The 18,120-nt window shown below is 38.4% G+C and overlaps 1 protein-coding gene across 1 annotated transcript in view; it reads right to left on the bottom strand.

Annotated features, from left to right (window-relative positions):
* Positions 1-2,659: 2,659 nt before the first annotated feature.
* Positions 2,660-18,120, bottom strand: part of LOC150102603 (uncharacterized) — a 98,627-nt gene continuing 83,166 nt past the window's right edge. Inside the window, exon 6 of the mRNA XM_090398786.1 lies at positions 2,660-3,621. Within this exon, the coding sequence (XP_090254912.1) occupies positions 3,149-3,621 (473 nt within the window). The 3' untranslated portion in view covers positions 2,660-3,148. The remainder of the gene's footprint in view (positions 3,622-18,120) is intronic.

Below are 18,120 nucleotides of genomic sequence, written 5' to 3'. Positions count from 1 at the left end.
CTCATTCCCTCTCTTTTACCATTCCCGTAATTCTCTCTCTCTCTCTCTCTCTCATGCCCTCTCTTCTACTGTTTTTATTCTCTCTCTCCCATCTATCATTCCCATAACTCTCTCTCATTCCTATTCTGATTCGACTTGCATTCATAGCTTCCGTTCACTTAATCTCATCTTTCACACTTCTCAACTCATTCCTGAGACATTCCACTTCCTCTTTCAGTGTATCTCTCTCTCTGCAGGCTACCCACTCTTGCTCGTCATTCATCCTCCCAACTAAGACCATCTCTGAAAACTTCATAGTGATTCAAACTTTAATTGCAGACTACTATGTACAGATTTGGTCACCTGATTTTTAAAAGATCAGAGATATTGGAAAGAATCCAGAGGCGATTGACTTAGGTAGTTTGTGGTCTCTGGAAAGTTGAAGATGAAGAGTAGTTGAGAAAATGCAATTTGCAAAGTCTAGTGGATAGGAAGAGGATGGGGCATGGTAGAGATATATAAGTTGGTAAGAGGTTTTATTAGATTAACTTTTATTGGAGAGCTCTTTCATAGAATGGTAGGATATGCAGGGAGGATAAGAGGTGATCTCTGGAAGGTGTATGAGGAGGATGTATGAGCAAAGGAGTGAAAGGCAGGTTTTTTGCATGGAGGGTGGTGAATGACTGGAATGCACTACCTGAGATTGTGGTAGTGCATTCCAATTCACATTCTCTGCAGTCCAGTGATTGCAGAGAATGTGAGTGCATTTAAGGCATGGTATGATAAAGTGTGTACGACAGAGCAGAGGGACCTTCCACAATGATTCTTTGATTCCATGGAGGTTCGATGATAATAATTTTCACCTCAGATATGCAATACTACTGATAATATTTCTTAAGTAGCTGTCTGCACTGCTGATATCTTTCCCTTTCAATTCTTCCAACCGAAGCTGATTTCTAAGATTATTACAATCACTTGCCTTATAATTTCATATAAATTCCCTTCTCCTTGATAATTCTTCATGTCTATGCCTCCTCAAGTGAAGACTATATGTTTGCTTTCATGAGCCAGAGGAAAGATGATATCTCAGTTACAATCAAATCCTCTGATACCAAGACTGTAGACAAAACTCTCAATCTTCTTGTTGCTGCTACCACATGTTGCCTAACATATCTATTCCTTAATAATTCCAGAAATTCCATTCCTTTACTAATGTATGTTGTTTCCTCTTCCCAATTAATACTGTTTAAGTTAAAATTTGCCATGATGTTTGCTCACTTAGTACTTGCCAAACATCAGACTAAACATTCCCCGTTCATCATTCTCTGTCTTGGTCTATAGCATCATCCCATTAAATATCCCCACCTACTCACTTCCACCTCACAACATACATTCTCAAAACCAATGGTGCCATTTCCTTCCAAATTATCTATAAGAGGACATGACTTATCACTTATAAATAACATTCTGCTGCCCCAATTATCCTTCCTATCTTGCTGAAATATGCAATACACTCTCCCATCTACCAAACAACACTCTCCTCACAAGAGACTATTCCTGCTACCTTGACAACTCTAGTTTCCTTGCCCTAACACTCTCACTTATCCAAACAATCCCTCCAGATGCCTGTGTTCTCTCATGCTCAAATGCAATTACATCTCCTGCATACAGTTCTCTTTTATCATCAAAATGCACTCCGAGCATCCACATATTCCAGACTTTTCTTCTGATACATTCTCACTGTAATCTCATTCAATAGTACTGTTCTTTTCCTCAACTCTATCCCTCTGTCTGTTTTCTGCTGCACAGTCTAATATAAACCTCAGATTTCTTGCCACTCTGATTCAAACTACTCTATGTTCATCCATATTCCCACCTTGCTCCATTGCCATAGTCACAAACTCTTTTGTTCTTCCAGGCCAATATTTCTTTCTTCTATTCTGCACATCACAAATAATTGAATCTCCATACAGCACCCCCTGCCCCCTCATAGATCCATTCATTTCTTGTTCCCCTGCATCCCTCACTATCTCTCCTACAACCCTCTCCCCTCTTTGTTCTTTCACTTACTTGCCTTTCTCTCATTTCTGTGTCCTCTGCTCCTGTAGTCTTTTGACTTCTTGACTATGTTATAACTTTGGCTTTATTGCATTTCAGTAAAAAGAATAAACTTTAGGAAATATGGTATTAACTTCATCAGTTCTGAAGTTCTTATGCCTACCACACTGAATAAGAAGCACCGTTAAAGCACTTCTTAAATGCTTGTTTTCCTGGCTTCAGGAAAACAAGTCTCAAGACTCAAATAAAGGTGTGAATGAACTTAGCAATTGTTTAGTGTTTATAGTGAAATTTCTTATGTCAGTTTTTAACATGTATCATATGTATACTACTCTATAAATCATATATTGATAATAATCCAGTTTCACTGCATTACACTGCAATTGAGCTAAGCACCAATATACACTATGAAGGGGATTTACATCTCCCTATAAGTGAAAACATGTTTCCATGTTTGATATGAAATATTATAATATTCTAATGTTTTCAAATGAAAACAAACAATAAATGTATTGTTAATTTTGCTAGGTACTAACAACTTACTATAATACAATTCAATTGCACATTAAAAAAAAATTAAAAGGAACTGAAGTAAAAAAAAAAATGAGAAAGAAACCATGTTAAAAAGTGAATAGTGTTTTTATTAATATTTTAAACATATATTTATGTATATCAGGATATTGAACATTCATAAATGAAAGCTTTAAATTTACTTTTATACAAAAGATAAAGGCAAAATAAATTTTTTAAAAAGACATAATTAGGTGGACAATCCATTATTTTCTCCTTTTATTTATGTATTTATTTAGAGGCTCACTCATATGGCAAGTCTCTATGTTATAGTTTATAGAGCTTAGATCTAAAATTCCAGATATGGTTGGATGTGCAGGTTACTAAAAACTTTTGATGACAAGAATAACAGTCTGATAGGTATAAAGATGACTAAAGTAGGTCTCCTGGTAATTCTTGCAACACCATGAGGATGCTGCTGCTAACAATAAGGAAATAAATAGGAGGAGAGCAAGAAGAAAAGATACTATAATAAATGGACAAACTAAAAAAGAGAAAATTTATAAAGAAATAGAAATATGCTATTAGAAGTATATTTGAATTAGAATCCACCTAAATCAACATCAAATCCTCCACCAAAATCAGTTCCAATATCAGCATCAAAGCCTCCTCCAAAATCATTATCAAATCCACCAGAAATTATGGCATCATTGTCAACTGTATGTTCAATATTGCTAATGGTTGTATTGTGGGTGGTCATGTCAATGTCATTGTTTACCACTGTGCGATCCATATCATAATTATTGATGTAAATATTAGTATCATGATATCCTCCCCAGTTATGTCCTCCACCCCAGCCATGCCCCCAGCCCCAGCCACAACCCCATCCTGAATGGAGAGCTCCACCCACTAACATTCCCATTGCAAAATCTCCTCCATCATTTCTTCGGTCTTGGACAACAAGAGTTGTGTTGCTTGCTGGCAGTTGACGCTGTTGCTGTGCAGCAGGATAGAAATTTGAATATGCAGGTTGTAAAGGACCTCCAGATGATGGGTATTGACCAGGAATGGGAGCTGCAAACAAACAGAAATGTTACTTGATGTATTTTATAAACAAGGAGAAAAAAAAAATGTTCATATTGGTATTTTTAAAAAAGGAGACAACAGTGCAAATGACAGTGATAATTATTAACTAGCCATCTCCACAGAGTCCCATGACTCACTGGGGAGGTCACCACTAATCATTATTAATACAATGGTTATCATACATCTCCTTAATTAATTCACTGACACTGCACAAACATTCATTTTATCATTCTCCAAGCAAAAAATCTAGTCCTCATATCCCTGCTAACCACCAGGGATGTGATGTTTTAGTATATGGCAAGAGGACATCTCTCCTGCATATATACTAAAACATTTCTCTCCATCTACTCTATAAAACTCTACTTAGCAAACTGGGTAAAAAAACAACTTCAGAATCTGGTTAAAATAAACAGCAACTCCGAAACTGGTTGAAAAATCCGCCTGTCTTCCAACCAGTTCCTGAAACCTAAAAACCTTCAATATATCATTGCAGTCAGCATTTCACAAACCCAACATCTAAGTCACCAGCCTATGTATTCCTCTCCACAAATTCCTCATACCCAAACATAGGTGACCAAATCTCAGAACAGTAATTTAGATGCACTTGTACCAAAGTCTTATAAAGGAGGAATAATAAATTATTATTATTATTATTATTATTATTCAGGCCTCCAAGGAGTCAAAAGACTCATCGAGGGGAGGTCCCCCCCTGAGAAACACAAAGTCTATCATACCACTCTTTAAACTCACTGACCGTTCTCGCTCCCACCACTCCATCAGGCAATGCATTCCACGGCTCAACCACCCTCCACACAAAGAAACCACTCCTTACCCTCTTGCTCACAGTTTCCTTTTGTAACGTCCACCAAACTCTGCAGTCCACATTCTCTCAGCTGATCCTCATAACTATCCTTGTACAGTCCTGAAACCATCTTTGTCATCCGTCTTTGTATCCTTTCCACAGTTAATTTATCCCCTTCAAATCCTGGGGACCAAATCTGAGAACAATAGTCCAAGTGTGGCCTGAGCAGAGACTTATACAACAAAATGATAACCCTCTTATCTCTGCAGATCAGTGTCCTTCTCATAATAGCAGCAATCCTCTGTGTTACCTTCACCACCTTTGCAATATGTCCCCTAAACTTCAGGTTTCTATCAATCATCAACCCCAGATCTCTTGTCTCCCCTACTTCCTCCAGTATAACTCCTCCCATAGAGTATGCAGCATCCCATCGATGTTTCCCAAACCTCAAGACCTTACATTTTGCTGCATTAAAATGACACTCCCATTCATTTCCCCATCTATCTAACTTATTTAAATCCTCTTGCAGGGCTACCACATCTGCACTATTACTAATAATCCTTCCCAGCTTCGCATCATCCGCAAAAAAATGAATATCCCCCTGCAATTCACTGGCTATGTCATTGATATAAAGGTTAAACAATATAGGTCCTAGTACTGAGCCCTGTGGGACCCCACTTGTAACCCTCTGCCTGCTGGAAACTGCTCCACCATACACAACTCTCTGATACCTATCAGACAGCCAATCCTGAATCCAGTTGACCAATCTGACATCCAGACCCATGTGCTGCAACTTAAATATCAGGTTATCATGTGGCACCCTGTCAAATGCCTTCGCCAAGTCTAAGAAAATTGCAGTATATGCCTTTCCCTCATCTAATGTTCTTGAAACTTTATTATAAAAGGCTAGCATATTGCTAAAACAAGAGCATCTTTTCACAAATCCATGTTGATTCTCACAGATAACATTACCCTCATCTGCCCAATGCTGTATACGGTCCCTCACTACTTTCTCCAAGATCTTAACAACTACTGATGACACACAGACTGGCCTATAATTAGACACTTCCAGTCTGTTACCACCCTTATGCAATGGCACTATCTTACCTTCCTTCCATTCCCTGGGCACCTTTGCCAAAGCCAGACTTTCATTGAAAAGCCACGTTAAAGGCACTGTCAATTCCCCTAGCACATTCTCTCAAAACTCATGGTGTAATACCATCCAGTCCCACAGCTTTACTGACATCCAGAGTACTCAGTATCTGAAACACACTCTCCTCCAGACCTCGAACCAGTCCTATCCCTCTAGCGTTAAAACTGACTCCTCTAGGATGAAATACTCCAATAAAGTGTTCATTGAACAATTCCACTATGTCCTCTGCATCAGTCACTCTATTCCCATTTTTATCCCACAATATCATTCTTTCACAGTCATTTCTCCTCCTACTGGCCACATAGCTAAAAAATTCCCTAGGATTTTCTTTGGATCTTAGGGCCAATCTCTTCTCATATTCCAGTTTCGCTTTCCTTACCACACTAGTCACTCCTCTGGCCTGTATCTTATATTCCTCATGCATCTCTTCACCTATCTCCTTATATATCTTCCATAGCCTCTTTTTTGCATGCAATTCCTGTTTAATATTGTTTGTCATCCACTTTACTCCAAATTGCGTCCTCTTCTTCACTCGTGGTATACAACTTACCATTGCTGATAACAAATATTCTTTCACAATTTCCCACGCACTAGTGATATCCCGGCCTTCCAATTCCTGCCTCCATGAAACTTCCCGAAGTTGACGTCTAAGACTATTATAATCACCTGCCTTATAATTCCACATAAGTTCCCGTCTCTTTGATACTCCTGCATGTCTATTCATTTTCCAAGTCAACACCATATGGTCACTCTCTCCAATTGGTGGGAGAGACATCAACTCAGTTATTATCATCTCTTCTGATGCTATAACCAAATCCAAAACTTTTGAACCTCTTGTTCCCTCTGTTACATGTTGCCTAAGACATTTGTCCCTCAAGAATTCTAGAAATTCCATTCCCCTATTGCTACATGCATCTTCCTCTCTCCAATTTATACTACTGAAGTTAAAATCTCCCATAACAATCATTCTTCTTGCACTTGCCAAACTTAGCTGTCTAAACATCTCCTGGTCCCCATCCTCTGTGCTCCTGGGTCTGTAGCAACACCCCACTAAATATCCTGTCTTGCCTACCTCTACCTCACACCATACGCTCTCAAAATCATTTGTCTCACTTCCTTCCAAATTCTTCACTCTTAGAGGACATAGGTCATCACTTATCATAAGCAGTACCCCACCACCACACTATCCCCTCCTATCCTGATGAAAAATGCTATACCCAGCAACTTCTATTCCTGTTTTTATATCCTCTTCTGTCAACCACGTCTCAGTGCTTGCAATAATTTTTGGCCAGGTTGATGCTATCTGCGCCACCAATTCCTCTCCCTTATTCCGGATACTCCTGGCATTAGTATAAAGCTTATAAATGCCATTGTTTCTATACCCCGCATTATCCCTTGTAGACTCCACTGGGCTCAGTGTCACCTGACATCGTCTCCCTTCTCCCAAGTATCCATTCCCACAAGAGGCCACCCCTGCTATCATCCTCCCTGGGACACACTGACTCGTTCAGAACAGCAATCTCTCCAGATGTCTATGTCCTTCCTCATTCAAATGTAAACGGTCTCTCGCATACAATTCCTCTCTTTCCTCAAACGCACTCCAAGCATCCACATATACCAGTCCTCTCTTGTCACACATTCTCGTTATTATGCCATTCAATATCACCGCTCTTCTGCTCAGCTCATCATTATCATACCTAGGCAACACGCACACTATTTTTCCTCTCTCTGTCTTCTTCTGTACAGTCTCAAGCAAAAATCTCATATCTCTCGCTGTCCGATTTACGTTACCACTCAAGTCATTCGTTCCTACCATCACAATCATCTCATCCACCCTTTCACCTCTCTTAATTGCCATAGCCACCCTTTCTATTGTTCCTCCTGGCAAACACTCCTCACGCATCCTATCTTGAACACCACGGATCGTTGAATCACCATACATTATACCTCTTACCATTCCCTCGCTCCTATTGTTTCCATTCTCTCCTCTTCTTTCAATCCCATACCTCTCTCTTCTACTGTTTCCATTCTCTCCTCTTATAGCACTCCCATACATCTCTCTCATTCCCTCTCTCCTACCGTTTCCATTCTCTCCTCTTCTAGCACTTCCATATCCCTCTCTCATTCTGTCTCTCCTACTTATTGCTGATTGTCAGTGTATTTTTAAGTGATTTTTATGTCATTTTAGCCTACTTTTGCAGTATGTCCTCTAAACTTAAACTTCCTCTCCATCATCAGCAATTCCAAATTCTTAGGCTTATCAATATAATATACACCTTGTAATATTTTTAATTCCAAGTGCAACTGATTGAAAATATTGAAACTGTATACTTTGTAGCACTGAACAGATAATATTATTTATTATCTTCTGCCCAACAATGTCAGTCTCTACTGAAATTAATTTTCAGGATCTCTATGTCACTTTTATTTACCATTCTTCTCTCCAGTTTACCATCATTCATCATCACTAGACCTCCACGGAGCTTAAAGATTCATCATGGAAGGTCCCATTGTTACTAACACAGCTGATCACACAGTGCCTTAAACAGATTCACCATCTCTGCACTCACTACATACCCTGGATATGAATTCCAATCACCTGTCACTCTCCATGCAAAAAACCTACTTTTCACCCATCCACCCCTGCTCACGCCACAGCTTCCAGAGATGGCCTCTTGTCCTCCCCTGTTTCCTAGCCATTTATGGAAAATCTCATCAATGTTAATCTAGTAATAAAACTACTTACCAACTTATGTCTTAATTGCATCTCTCCCCTACTCCTCTCTACTATTTTTTCGTGCTTCTTTATACTCAATATTGAGTATGAAGAAAGACAGGAAATGCAATTTGCAGAGTCCAGCAGATAGAAAGAGGAGGAATGGGGATCGAGGATTTTTTTTTTTTTAATTTGACACCTCCAGGGAGTCCAAAGACTCACTGAGAGAGAGAGTATGCCAGCAGCATCAAACGATAACCCCTTCCAACTACTAACTGCCATCAAACTTGCTTAACTTTTTGCATGAGCCATTAGTAGCAGAGGCTCTACCAATCGACCAACCATATGGAATTATTATTATTAGATTAACATAGTTGGGGGTTTTCGTAGAACTGGGGAGAAGACAGGAATAATGAGAGGTCATCCCAGGAAGCTTTATAAGGCACACTCTCTCTCAGTGAGTCTTTGGACTCCCTGGAGGTGTCAAATTAAAAAAAAAAAAATCCTTGATCCCCATTTCTCCTCTTTCTATCTGCTGGACTCTGCAGATTGCATTTCCTGTCTTTCTTCATAATCAATATTGAGTATGGAAGGTCCTTCTGTGTGAATGTATACATTCTGTGTGAATGTATAACCAAGCTTATACATTCACACAGTCTATTCAAGTTCCTAGCAAAGCCATGACATCTGTTTTATTCCTCATAGTTCTTCCCAACTTTGCATCATATGCAAACATCTTCATATCACCACTTAAACCTTTCCCAATATTATTAACACACACATGTTAAGCAGAAACAGCCCTTTTAGACACACCACCAGTGACCTTCCCATTCTTGGATATCACTGTCCCATACTCAACTTGTTGATACTTATTAGACATCTCCAATCCAATATTCTAATCTATTATCTAATTCCATCCATGCAAATTTTGTTTGCTTACACTTGGATAAAGGATGAAACCAAGAATATAATTTCTTGGCATCTTTAATTTATGGTATAACCAAGTGCAAAAACTTTCAACATCTGTCTCTAATCCAGAGTATTTTCATCCCTCAAAACAGGCAAATTGGTTCCACAAACACACAAGGTTAGTCATAAATACTTACAGCAACTCCCTTATAATCATCTCCCTGGTATAGTAGCATATTGCTACCCCACCAGCCATACGGCTGAAGGGGAAAATACAAAATACATGTCTGTAAGGATATGTGATTGCATTATGGGATAGTAAGGCATTTCAATAGAATAGTGTTGGGAGTGAAAGTAGCTTAGTGTAATTGCTTGATAGTTGGGCTTTGTTACTGACTTTTTTTTTACTGAATTTTGAAGCTTGCCTTGACTTTTCAAGAAAGGCCCAAGGTAAAGTTATGAAGCTAACACGTATGCATGGCAAAATGTGAAAGATATGTTTGTAGTCAGACTGAACAGGAAATGAGAGAAAATATGGATTTGTAGAAAGTGCAACATGCTGTTGGACTGCAAGTTATCAGTCCAACAGCCAAAGGAAGGAAGGAAGGAAAGCTAGCACAAATTTGGGTGCAAAAAACTCTGAATAATGGAATGAAAGTGAGACTGTGGGAGTGAAAGAATGTATGTATGATGAAATGAAAGTAAGTGACATGGAAGCAAAAGAAAGAAAGTAGGAATGAGGAAACAGAAGAAACGAATGGCAGAACAAGGGGGAACAAGACTGCAGGAGCAACAGAGAGGGAAATTGTTAGAATGCAAGATTTAGAGAATAAGTTGTTCAGAATGTGAAATGAAATGAGGGATATGCGAAATGATATCAGATATTTGGTGGAAAGAAATGAAAGCGTTCAAAAAGACATGGAAGACAATGAATAAATGTAGAGAAAAAGAAGTGACAAATGACTTAAGAATTGCAATGTATGCAGAATCCATTATTAGACGTGTGGTTAATGAGAGATTCCACAAGGTTCATTTTCTAGGAGGGAGAATGAGAGAGATAACTCATGCTTTTTATGGGAGAAGAAAACAAGCAAGCAAGTTAGTAGTGGTTGTGAGAACAAATGATTTGGTTGGATTATAAAGAAGATATCAGGAGGTTATTGATGAGAGTGAAAGATAACAGTGTAGTAAGAAAGTATTCAGTATGTTGCCAAGGTATGACAATGATGAGTTGAGACAGAGGGCAAGAATTGTGAATGGTATGCTGGCAGGGCTCTGTGAGGAAAAGGGAGTGCAATTTATAGATGTGTGGAATGTATTTGAGGGAGATGGATTTGTAAAAAAGTGACATTGCATTTGAATAGCTTTGGTGTGAGTTAACTGGACTGTTGCTATAAGGAAGTACAATTGTAATGCAATAAGAAATAAGAGGTGAAGTAACAAGAAATTCCCTCTAGAACTATAACTAAAAGTAACTTAACAAGAAGTTACATTCATGTTTTAATCCTTTACTCAAGCACAAGCACATGAAGCAACTACACAATAAGCTGCTTGTGAAGTCATATTTCTCCCTAAACAATAATGGTCCCAAAATAGATGCTGGTAGCACTCTACTAGTGCCCTTCCTCTTTTGGGATACCACTCCTCCATATACATATACTTTGACATATCTATTTGTAACATGAGTCTAAGTAACATGCTGATACCTTTCTGCTACCAATCAGCTATCCAACTTACTAGTCTGTTTATCTAATCTCATCTGTTTTAGTTTAGCTACTTGCTTTTCATGTGGCAGTCTATTAAAGGCCTTTGAAAAATCCAACTACACTCATGCTGACCATCATAAAGAATACTACTATTATCAACCCACTCCTGAATCCTAGTTCTTACCAACTTCTCTAATACCTTAACGACAACAACCTTAGACACACAGATTGGCCTATGATTTGTAGCCTTAATCTTAGTAGCCCTCTTTGTGGAGAAAATAGCTCTTTGTGAAATGAAACAATTTCTCCCCTTTCATTCCTTTGAGACTCACCCTGTTACAAGACTCATGTTAAATAGATATGAGAAAGGTGCCATTAATTCCATAGAGCAGGGGTTCTCAAACTTTTTAAATTTTGTACCACATAAATAAGAATCAAAAAATATATGTACCACTAGTCTACTCATTACAATATTAAAATGCATTTTTCTGAACATTTATTTAAATATTTTGTGTAAAAATTGTACCACCAAAAATAACGTAATGTACCATTAGTGGTACATGTACCACAGTTTGAGAAACGATGCCATAGAGCATTCCCTCAAGACACATGGCAATATACTGTCAAATCCTATTGCCTTATTAATATCAAGTTTACTAAATTCCTCATAGACTTCCTGTTCATTCACCATCAGTTCTTCCTCTGCCATACACAACACTCCAGTTTTTCCTGAGGTTGCCATGACAAGGATGAAATACACTGATAAACTGATCATTGAACAGTTCAACTATGTTCTCTGCATTAGTTGCCAATTTGCCAGTGTCATCAACTAGCATCATCCTCCCATAGTCATTTTCCCTTCTACTTGCCACATATCAAAAGAACTCCCTAGGATTTTTCTTAGCTTGATTGGCTAAATTCTCATACCGCACTTTTGCTGCCTTTACCAACTGACTTTCTTTCCTGGCTTGCCCTTTGTACTCATCATGCAACTGATCATTACCAACATCCATCTTGTGTTGCCTCTCCAGTGCCTCCTTCTTCCAGATATCACTCTGAATCCCTTCATTCATCCATTTTGCTCCTACATTGCTTAGCCTTTTTAACCTTTCGAATAAATATACTCACACACTGCTGCTGTTAAACAGCTCTCAATTCCCACACAGAGTCCTTATCCTTCCTGCTCAACTTGTATGTCAATGACATTAGAATCAGCTTAACTGGAGATGTGCAACTATTTGCTGATGATGCAAAGTTGGGAAGGACTATGAGAAGTGGAGTAGACATTGTGACCTTGCAGGAGGAACTGAATAGACTATGTGAATGGAAAATGATTGGGACTATTATTTTAATGTTGCACAATGCAGGGTCTTGAAATTTGGTAGGCTAGGTTGGGATGCAGAGTATAGAATTAATGGAGAAATTTTGAAGAGATGAGAGATCTGAGAGTGATGGTGGACTTGAAGTTTAGGGGTGAGTGACATTTGCTAAAACTGTAAGAACATCCCAACAAATTATGGTGACAATGAAGAGGACATTGACATTCAGAAGCAAAGAGGTTATGATTCCCTTGTATAAGGCTTTGATCAGGCCACATATGGACTATTGTGCACAGATTTGGTCACCTGGTTTGTGGGGGGGGGGGGAGAGGATGTATCAGAGAAGGTCTGGAGAAGGTTTACTAAGTTAGTGTCAGGTCTTCTGTGGAATGCCAGATATGAGGAGAGATTGAGGGAATGCAATTTACATAGCCTTGTGAATAGAAAAAAAAGAAGAGGGGATATGATTGAGACATAAGTTGGCGAGGAGTTGTTACTACGAGAAGATATTTCACATAGTAGAAGGAGGAAAAGGTAGAACTACAGGCCATTCATGGAAGCTGTATAAGGAGGGTGTAAGCAAGGGAGTGAGAAGTAGGTTCTGTGAATGGATTCAAGGCATGGTTCGATGATTTTTTGGCATGAGAGAATATAGACCTCTTGCAATAAGTCCTTTGACTCCATGGAAGTCAGATGTTAATAATAATAATAATAATATACATTAAGTTGAAGTTGAATAATAATAATATACATTAGGTTGAAGGTTCAATACCCAGAATGCATGGCAATGTGCAACCAGGCCATAGGCTTCCACAGGTTCAGGGTTACAATATTAGAGGTCTTCTCTAGCCTTAGTATCTGATGATAAATCATTTTAGTTGTTGTTTTGTCTTGTTTTTTCTTTCATTTTTTTAAAATTTCAAGCCTCTTTGTATTTTATATTCAAATTGCTGCCATTTTTCTTAATGCACCAGTAAATTACTCAGAGTTATATCCAATGATAAATGATACAAGTACCTATACACAACATAACTATGACCTGACAAAAAATGTCTCACCAAAAATACACAAATGAGGCATACTATTAGGACCCGTTGTAGATGCAACGTATTCTCCAACTTCCTTGTTGTCCAGACAACAAGGAAGTTGGAGCAATCTAAGCCCTCACATCAGAAATGCAGATTCTTTTATAAGAGACATAGCACATTTTATTGAACATATAACATATATTACAATAGAACCAACTGACCTACTTTCAAGTCTAAACTGAGTCTACTCTTGGTGCATCACTAATACACCAAGAGTAGAAACTACACAGTTAGTTTAAGATCTATTTCCATCGTATACCATGAACCATTTTTAAGCACAACATCAATGATACCTTTTTTGAATTCCAAGAAAAATTTTATGAACAGAAAGGACTAGTAATGGGCTCTATCTCTACTGCAAGCAAGCTTGTGAATGGAATGGTTTGAGAAACGAGCCTTAGATCACAATGGTACATGATGTGTGACTACAGTATGTTGATGACTTTCATCATTTGGACTGGCTCTGCTCACCAACTACAAGAATCTATCACTTGCATAAACAGTAATCATCCTTGAATCAAATTCACTTTGGAATTGGAAAGTAATAGATCATTACCATTTTTAGACACATTCATAGAGATATCCAGAAAATAAAAACTCAGTTACCCAATTTATAGGAAGCTGACTCATACCAGACAATACTTGCATGCCAAATCCCATCACCAATCACCATCCAATGCAAAAAACTGGCATTAAATGAACCCTAAGAGACAGCAGCACAGATAAAAGAAATGAAGAGCTCAAATACCTCAGTTCCATCCTACCAAAGAATTGCTATAGTAGAACACTGATCAATAAAATCCTACATCAACTCCCTAGACAAATGTTAATGATATTGGGTTGGGTTTAACTAGTGATATCCAGCTGTTTGCTGGATCCACAGATTATTGTGCACAGATTTGGTCACTGGGTTTTCATGGTGACGAGGATATGTTGGAAAAGGTACAGAGAAGATTCACAAAGGTAGTCAGTGGTCATTGGAATGTGGAGTATGAGGACAGATTGAGAGAATGTAAGTTGCAGAGCCTCGTGAATAGGAGGAAGAGGAGGGATATGATTGAGACATATAAGCTGGTCAGGGGTTGTTATCAGGTAGACATGGAAGAGATTTTTCATAGAATGGGAGAGGAGAGTAGAACAAGAGTATAAGGAATATACTCTTGTTCTTGTATAAGGAAGGTGTGAGCAAAGGAGTGAGAAGCAGGTTCTTTGCATGGAGGGTGGGTGGTGAGTGGAATGCATTGCCTGAGCGTGTGATGAATGTGGACACATTGAATCAGTTTAAGATGCAGTTGGATGAGCAATATATATAATAGCGAGTACCTCCCACGATGAGTATCTCATTCCATGGAGGTCAAATGTTAATAACAATAAAAATAACAGACAACCACAAAAAACAGGATTATAGAGGAGCAGTAATTCTCCCCTATATCTGGTCAGTTACAGACAAGATTTCAAAGTTGGTATGCCAGTTGGGTATTAAAGTTAACTTCTTTCCCCCTCAGTAAGATTTCTAACCTCTTTAGGCTGCTAAAACCTCCTAACCTTCACTTAAGAAACCTAGCATTTACAAGATCACCTGTGCTATGTGTTACATAGGACAGACAGGTAGGTGAGGAGAAATATGCATGTCAGAACATTTTGAGGATGTAGAAAAAAACTTAAACCACAAAGTATTTTAACGATGGACTGAAATGATCCACATAGATTACAAATTCTACTCCAGAGCTTTTAAAGAGGCATGTGAAATGTTAAAATATTCTCCACAGTGCAACAAGAAACAATGCATAATATTACACCAAGTCTGACATCTCATGAAACATCTAATGCATGCAGTGACCGGTGGCATACATAATACCATCAACCATGAAGTTTCTTCATAGCACATCTGTGCATTCCATGGTTAGTTCTTTTTTAAATATTTAGCATTGTGATAATTATCTGTTGTAGATTAATTTTTTATTCGCTATTATCTCCTGATGATGTGAAACACAGTCATTTCACAAAACCAGTTGAGTGTTTTAATAAACATTTTTTTTACTATCAATCTGTTCTATGAGGTTAAATACTAGCATTGTGGGCTTCGTTCTAGGTGTAGCAGTTCTGATTATAAAAAAAAACATATTATTATTATTATATTGATATCTCAATGGAGATACCAATATAATAATAATAAGTCATTGAGTCAGAAGACTCATCACAGGAGATCCGTTATTTACACCATACCTCACACCTCTCCTTAAACTTGTTCACTGATGAAGCACTCACAACTACAGTACCTCTGGCAATCTATTCCACCCATTCACTATCCTCCAAGCAAAAAACCTAGTTCTAATACCCTTTCTATTGCTAACCATACTTTTACACGATTTCTTAAGGTGACCCTCATTCTCTGCCTTCCTGCTATGTGCGAAAAAAGGTCTTGAGTGTCATTTCTATAAAACCCCTTTAACAACTTATATGCTGCTATCATGACTCCTCTTTTTTGCCTATCAGCTAGTTTTTGAAGTCCACATACCATCCGTCTGTTCTCATAGGGAGCATTATATAGACCTACAATCTTTGTCACTCATCTTTGTATCCTTTCCTCTTCATTCCCATGGAATCCACATTTCCAGAATCTATATGCAGTAGTCCAGATGTAACCTTATTAAAGCCCTATATAGGGGATCAATAACTTCTCTAGCCCTGCTTGTCAGATTACATGGTTATTCTTCAATAACCATGTAATCTGACGTGCTGTTTTGGCTACCTTTGCAATATGCCCTCTAAACTTCCATTCCCTGTTCACAATCTTATCTGTTTCCTATCAGTTCAGTTCCTTCAATATAGTACACAGCTTGTGATCTCTTTTTCACCTTATTCTTGGTTATATTGAACTGGCAGCCTATTTACCTTTTCCCATACTGCTAATCTATTTAAGTCATCTTGCAGGATCTCTGTATCACCTTCATTTATCACTGATCTCAGTTTTGCATTATCAGCAAGCAACTGAATATTTCCTGTCAGATCATTTCCTACATCATTGATGCACAAATTAAACAACAGAGGACCAAGTACTGAGTTCCACAGTACACTACTAGTCACTTACCTTCTCCTGGGGTCAACTCCCCCATGAACTACTTTTTTGATATCTGTCCATCAGCCACCCTCAAATCTAAATCACCATTTGCTCCAATTTATGTAACAGGGTTCTATGTGGAATCCTGTCACATGCCTTTGCAAATGTACTTACAGATGTACAGAGTAACCATTTCCTTTATCTAACTGCACTGTTTTATTATAAAAAGTAAGTGAATTACTAAGGCAAGACCTCCCTTCACAGAATCATGTTTCCCCAATCCTGAATTCTGTCTTTTACCAATTTTTCTGATACCTTAATCACCACTCCTGAGATACCAACTGGCCTATAATTTGCTACTTCTGTCTTGAGGCCTCTTTTAAGCAGTGGGACTATTTTGGCCTCTTTCTACTCCATTGGCACTTTCCCAGTACTGAGGTTTAAATTAAATGACTTGGTCAGTCAGCATGTAATAACTGGGCCAATATGCCATTTAATCCCATGGCCATGTTCACATTAAGGTTTCTGCACAATAGCCTAATTACCTCCATTTCTTCAACCTCTATTCTGCCATCATTATGTTTTGTTATATTTCTTTAGGTGTTGTTGCTGTTAGTTGCTCTTCTTTTTCAGAATTTCCATAGGTGATACCTGATTTCAATTATTAAAATAAAATGGAGATTCTATATTTTGTTTTGAGAGTGGACTGAACTGAAGGTGCAGTCCTTTGTCTGATGTAAAGACAGGAACAGGTAGGACACTCACAGCCAAAAGTAATGAGCTAAAGGACAGGAGTAAAAAAAGTGTACAACTATTTCAAGGCAGGTGTATGTTTCAGAGTTGATGTTATAGTTGCATCAATGACATTTTACCCAGTTGACTGGGAAAGAACCATGTATGGCTCTTCATCCATGCCTCACAGCATGACAGAATGCTTTGTTATTGTATAAATTCTCAAAGGCAACTTCAGTGTATGTTCTTATATCCAGGAGACCTTGATGAAACAGATTAGTGAACATTAAATAGATCTTCTGTGGACAGATGTTTATAATGTGGATAGATGTGCCTAAATACTGATAATCAAGTGGTATAACATTTGGCAGTGAACTCCTGTGGCCAGTTCCAGAGGTAGAGAAAAGCCTAGAAAGTACTTATTAGGATGATGAATATGTGAGTGGATGCCAGTTCTTTATGGATAACTTGAAACATGTTAACTAGGTATTTCAATTTAAGGACTGGCAGAACTAATCCTCCTTGAGTTGTGGACAGAAACAGGAGATCTTGTTTGCCTGTCTAGACCTCAAGGTGGTAGAGGTCCAGACAGGTAAACTTTCACTGTCTGGTGAAATACCACTATCCTGCTTTTTGGAGGTGTGAAGTGGTCTCTGAAATGTTTCATCCCTAGAGAAGGGCCTCCTGTTAACTAGGTATTTCGCTTTAAGAATTGCCAGGGCTAATCCTCCTTGAGTTGTGGGCAGAAAGAGGAGATATTGTTTACCTGTCTAGACATCCAGGTGGTAGATGTCTTTCACTGCCCAGTGAAATACCACCACCCTGTTTTTTGTAGGTGTGAAATGGCTTCTGAAATGTTTCATCCCCAGAGAAGCGCCTCCAGTTTCCGTTCCCCCTTCTCACATGCAGTTTGGGTGATGGATTTGATGGGCATACTCAATACAACATTATCATTATTCAACTAGAGAGCCAATTTCTGCTCCATTTGAGAGTACAGCAGC

The sequence above is a fragment of the Typopeltis vanoorti genome, chromosome 10 (assembly GCF_054136105.1).
Source record: "Typopeltis vanoorti isolate ZY-2024b chromosome 10, IOZ_Tvanoo_1.0, whole genome shotgun sequence".
Lineage (NCBI taxonomy): Eukaryota > Metazoa > Arthropoda > Arachnida > Uropygi > Thelyphonidae > Typopeltis > Typopeltis vanoorti.
Note: the sequence above shows the minus strand (reverse complement) of the source record. Positions and strands in the feature narration are given on the sequence as shown.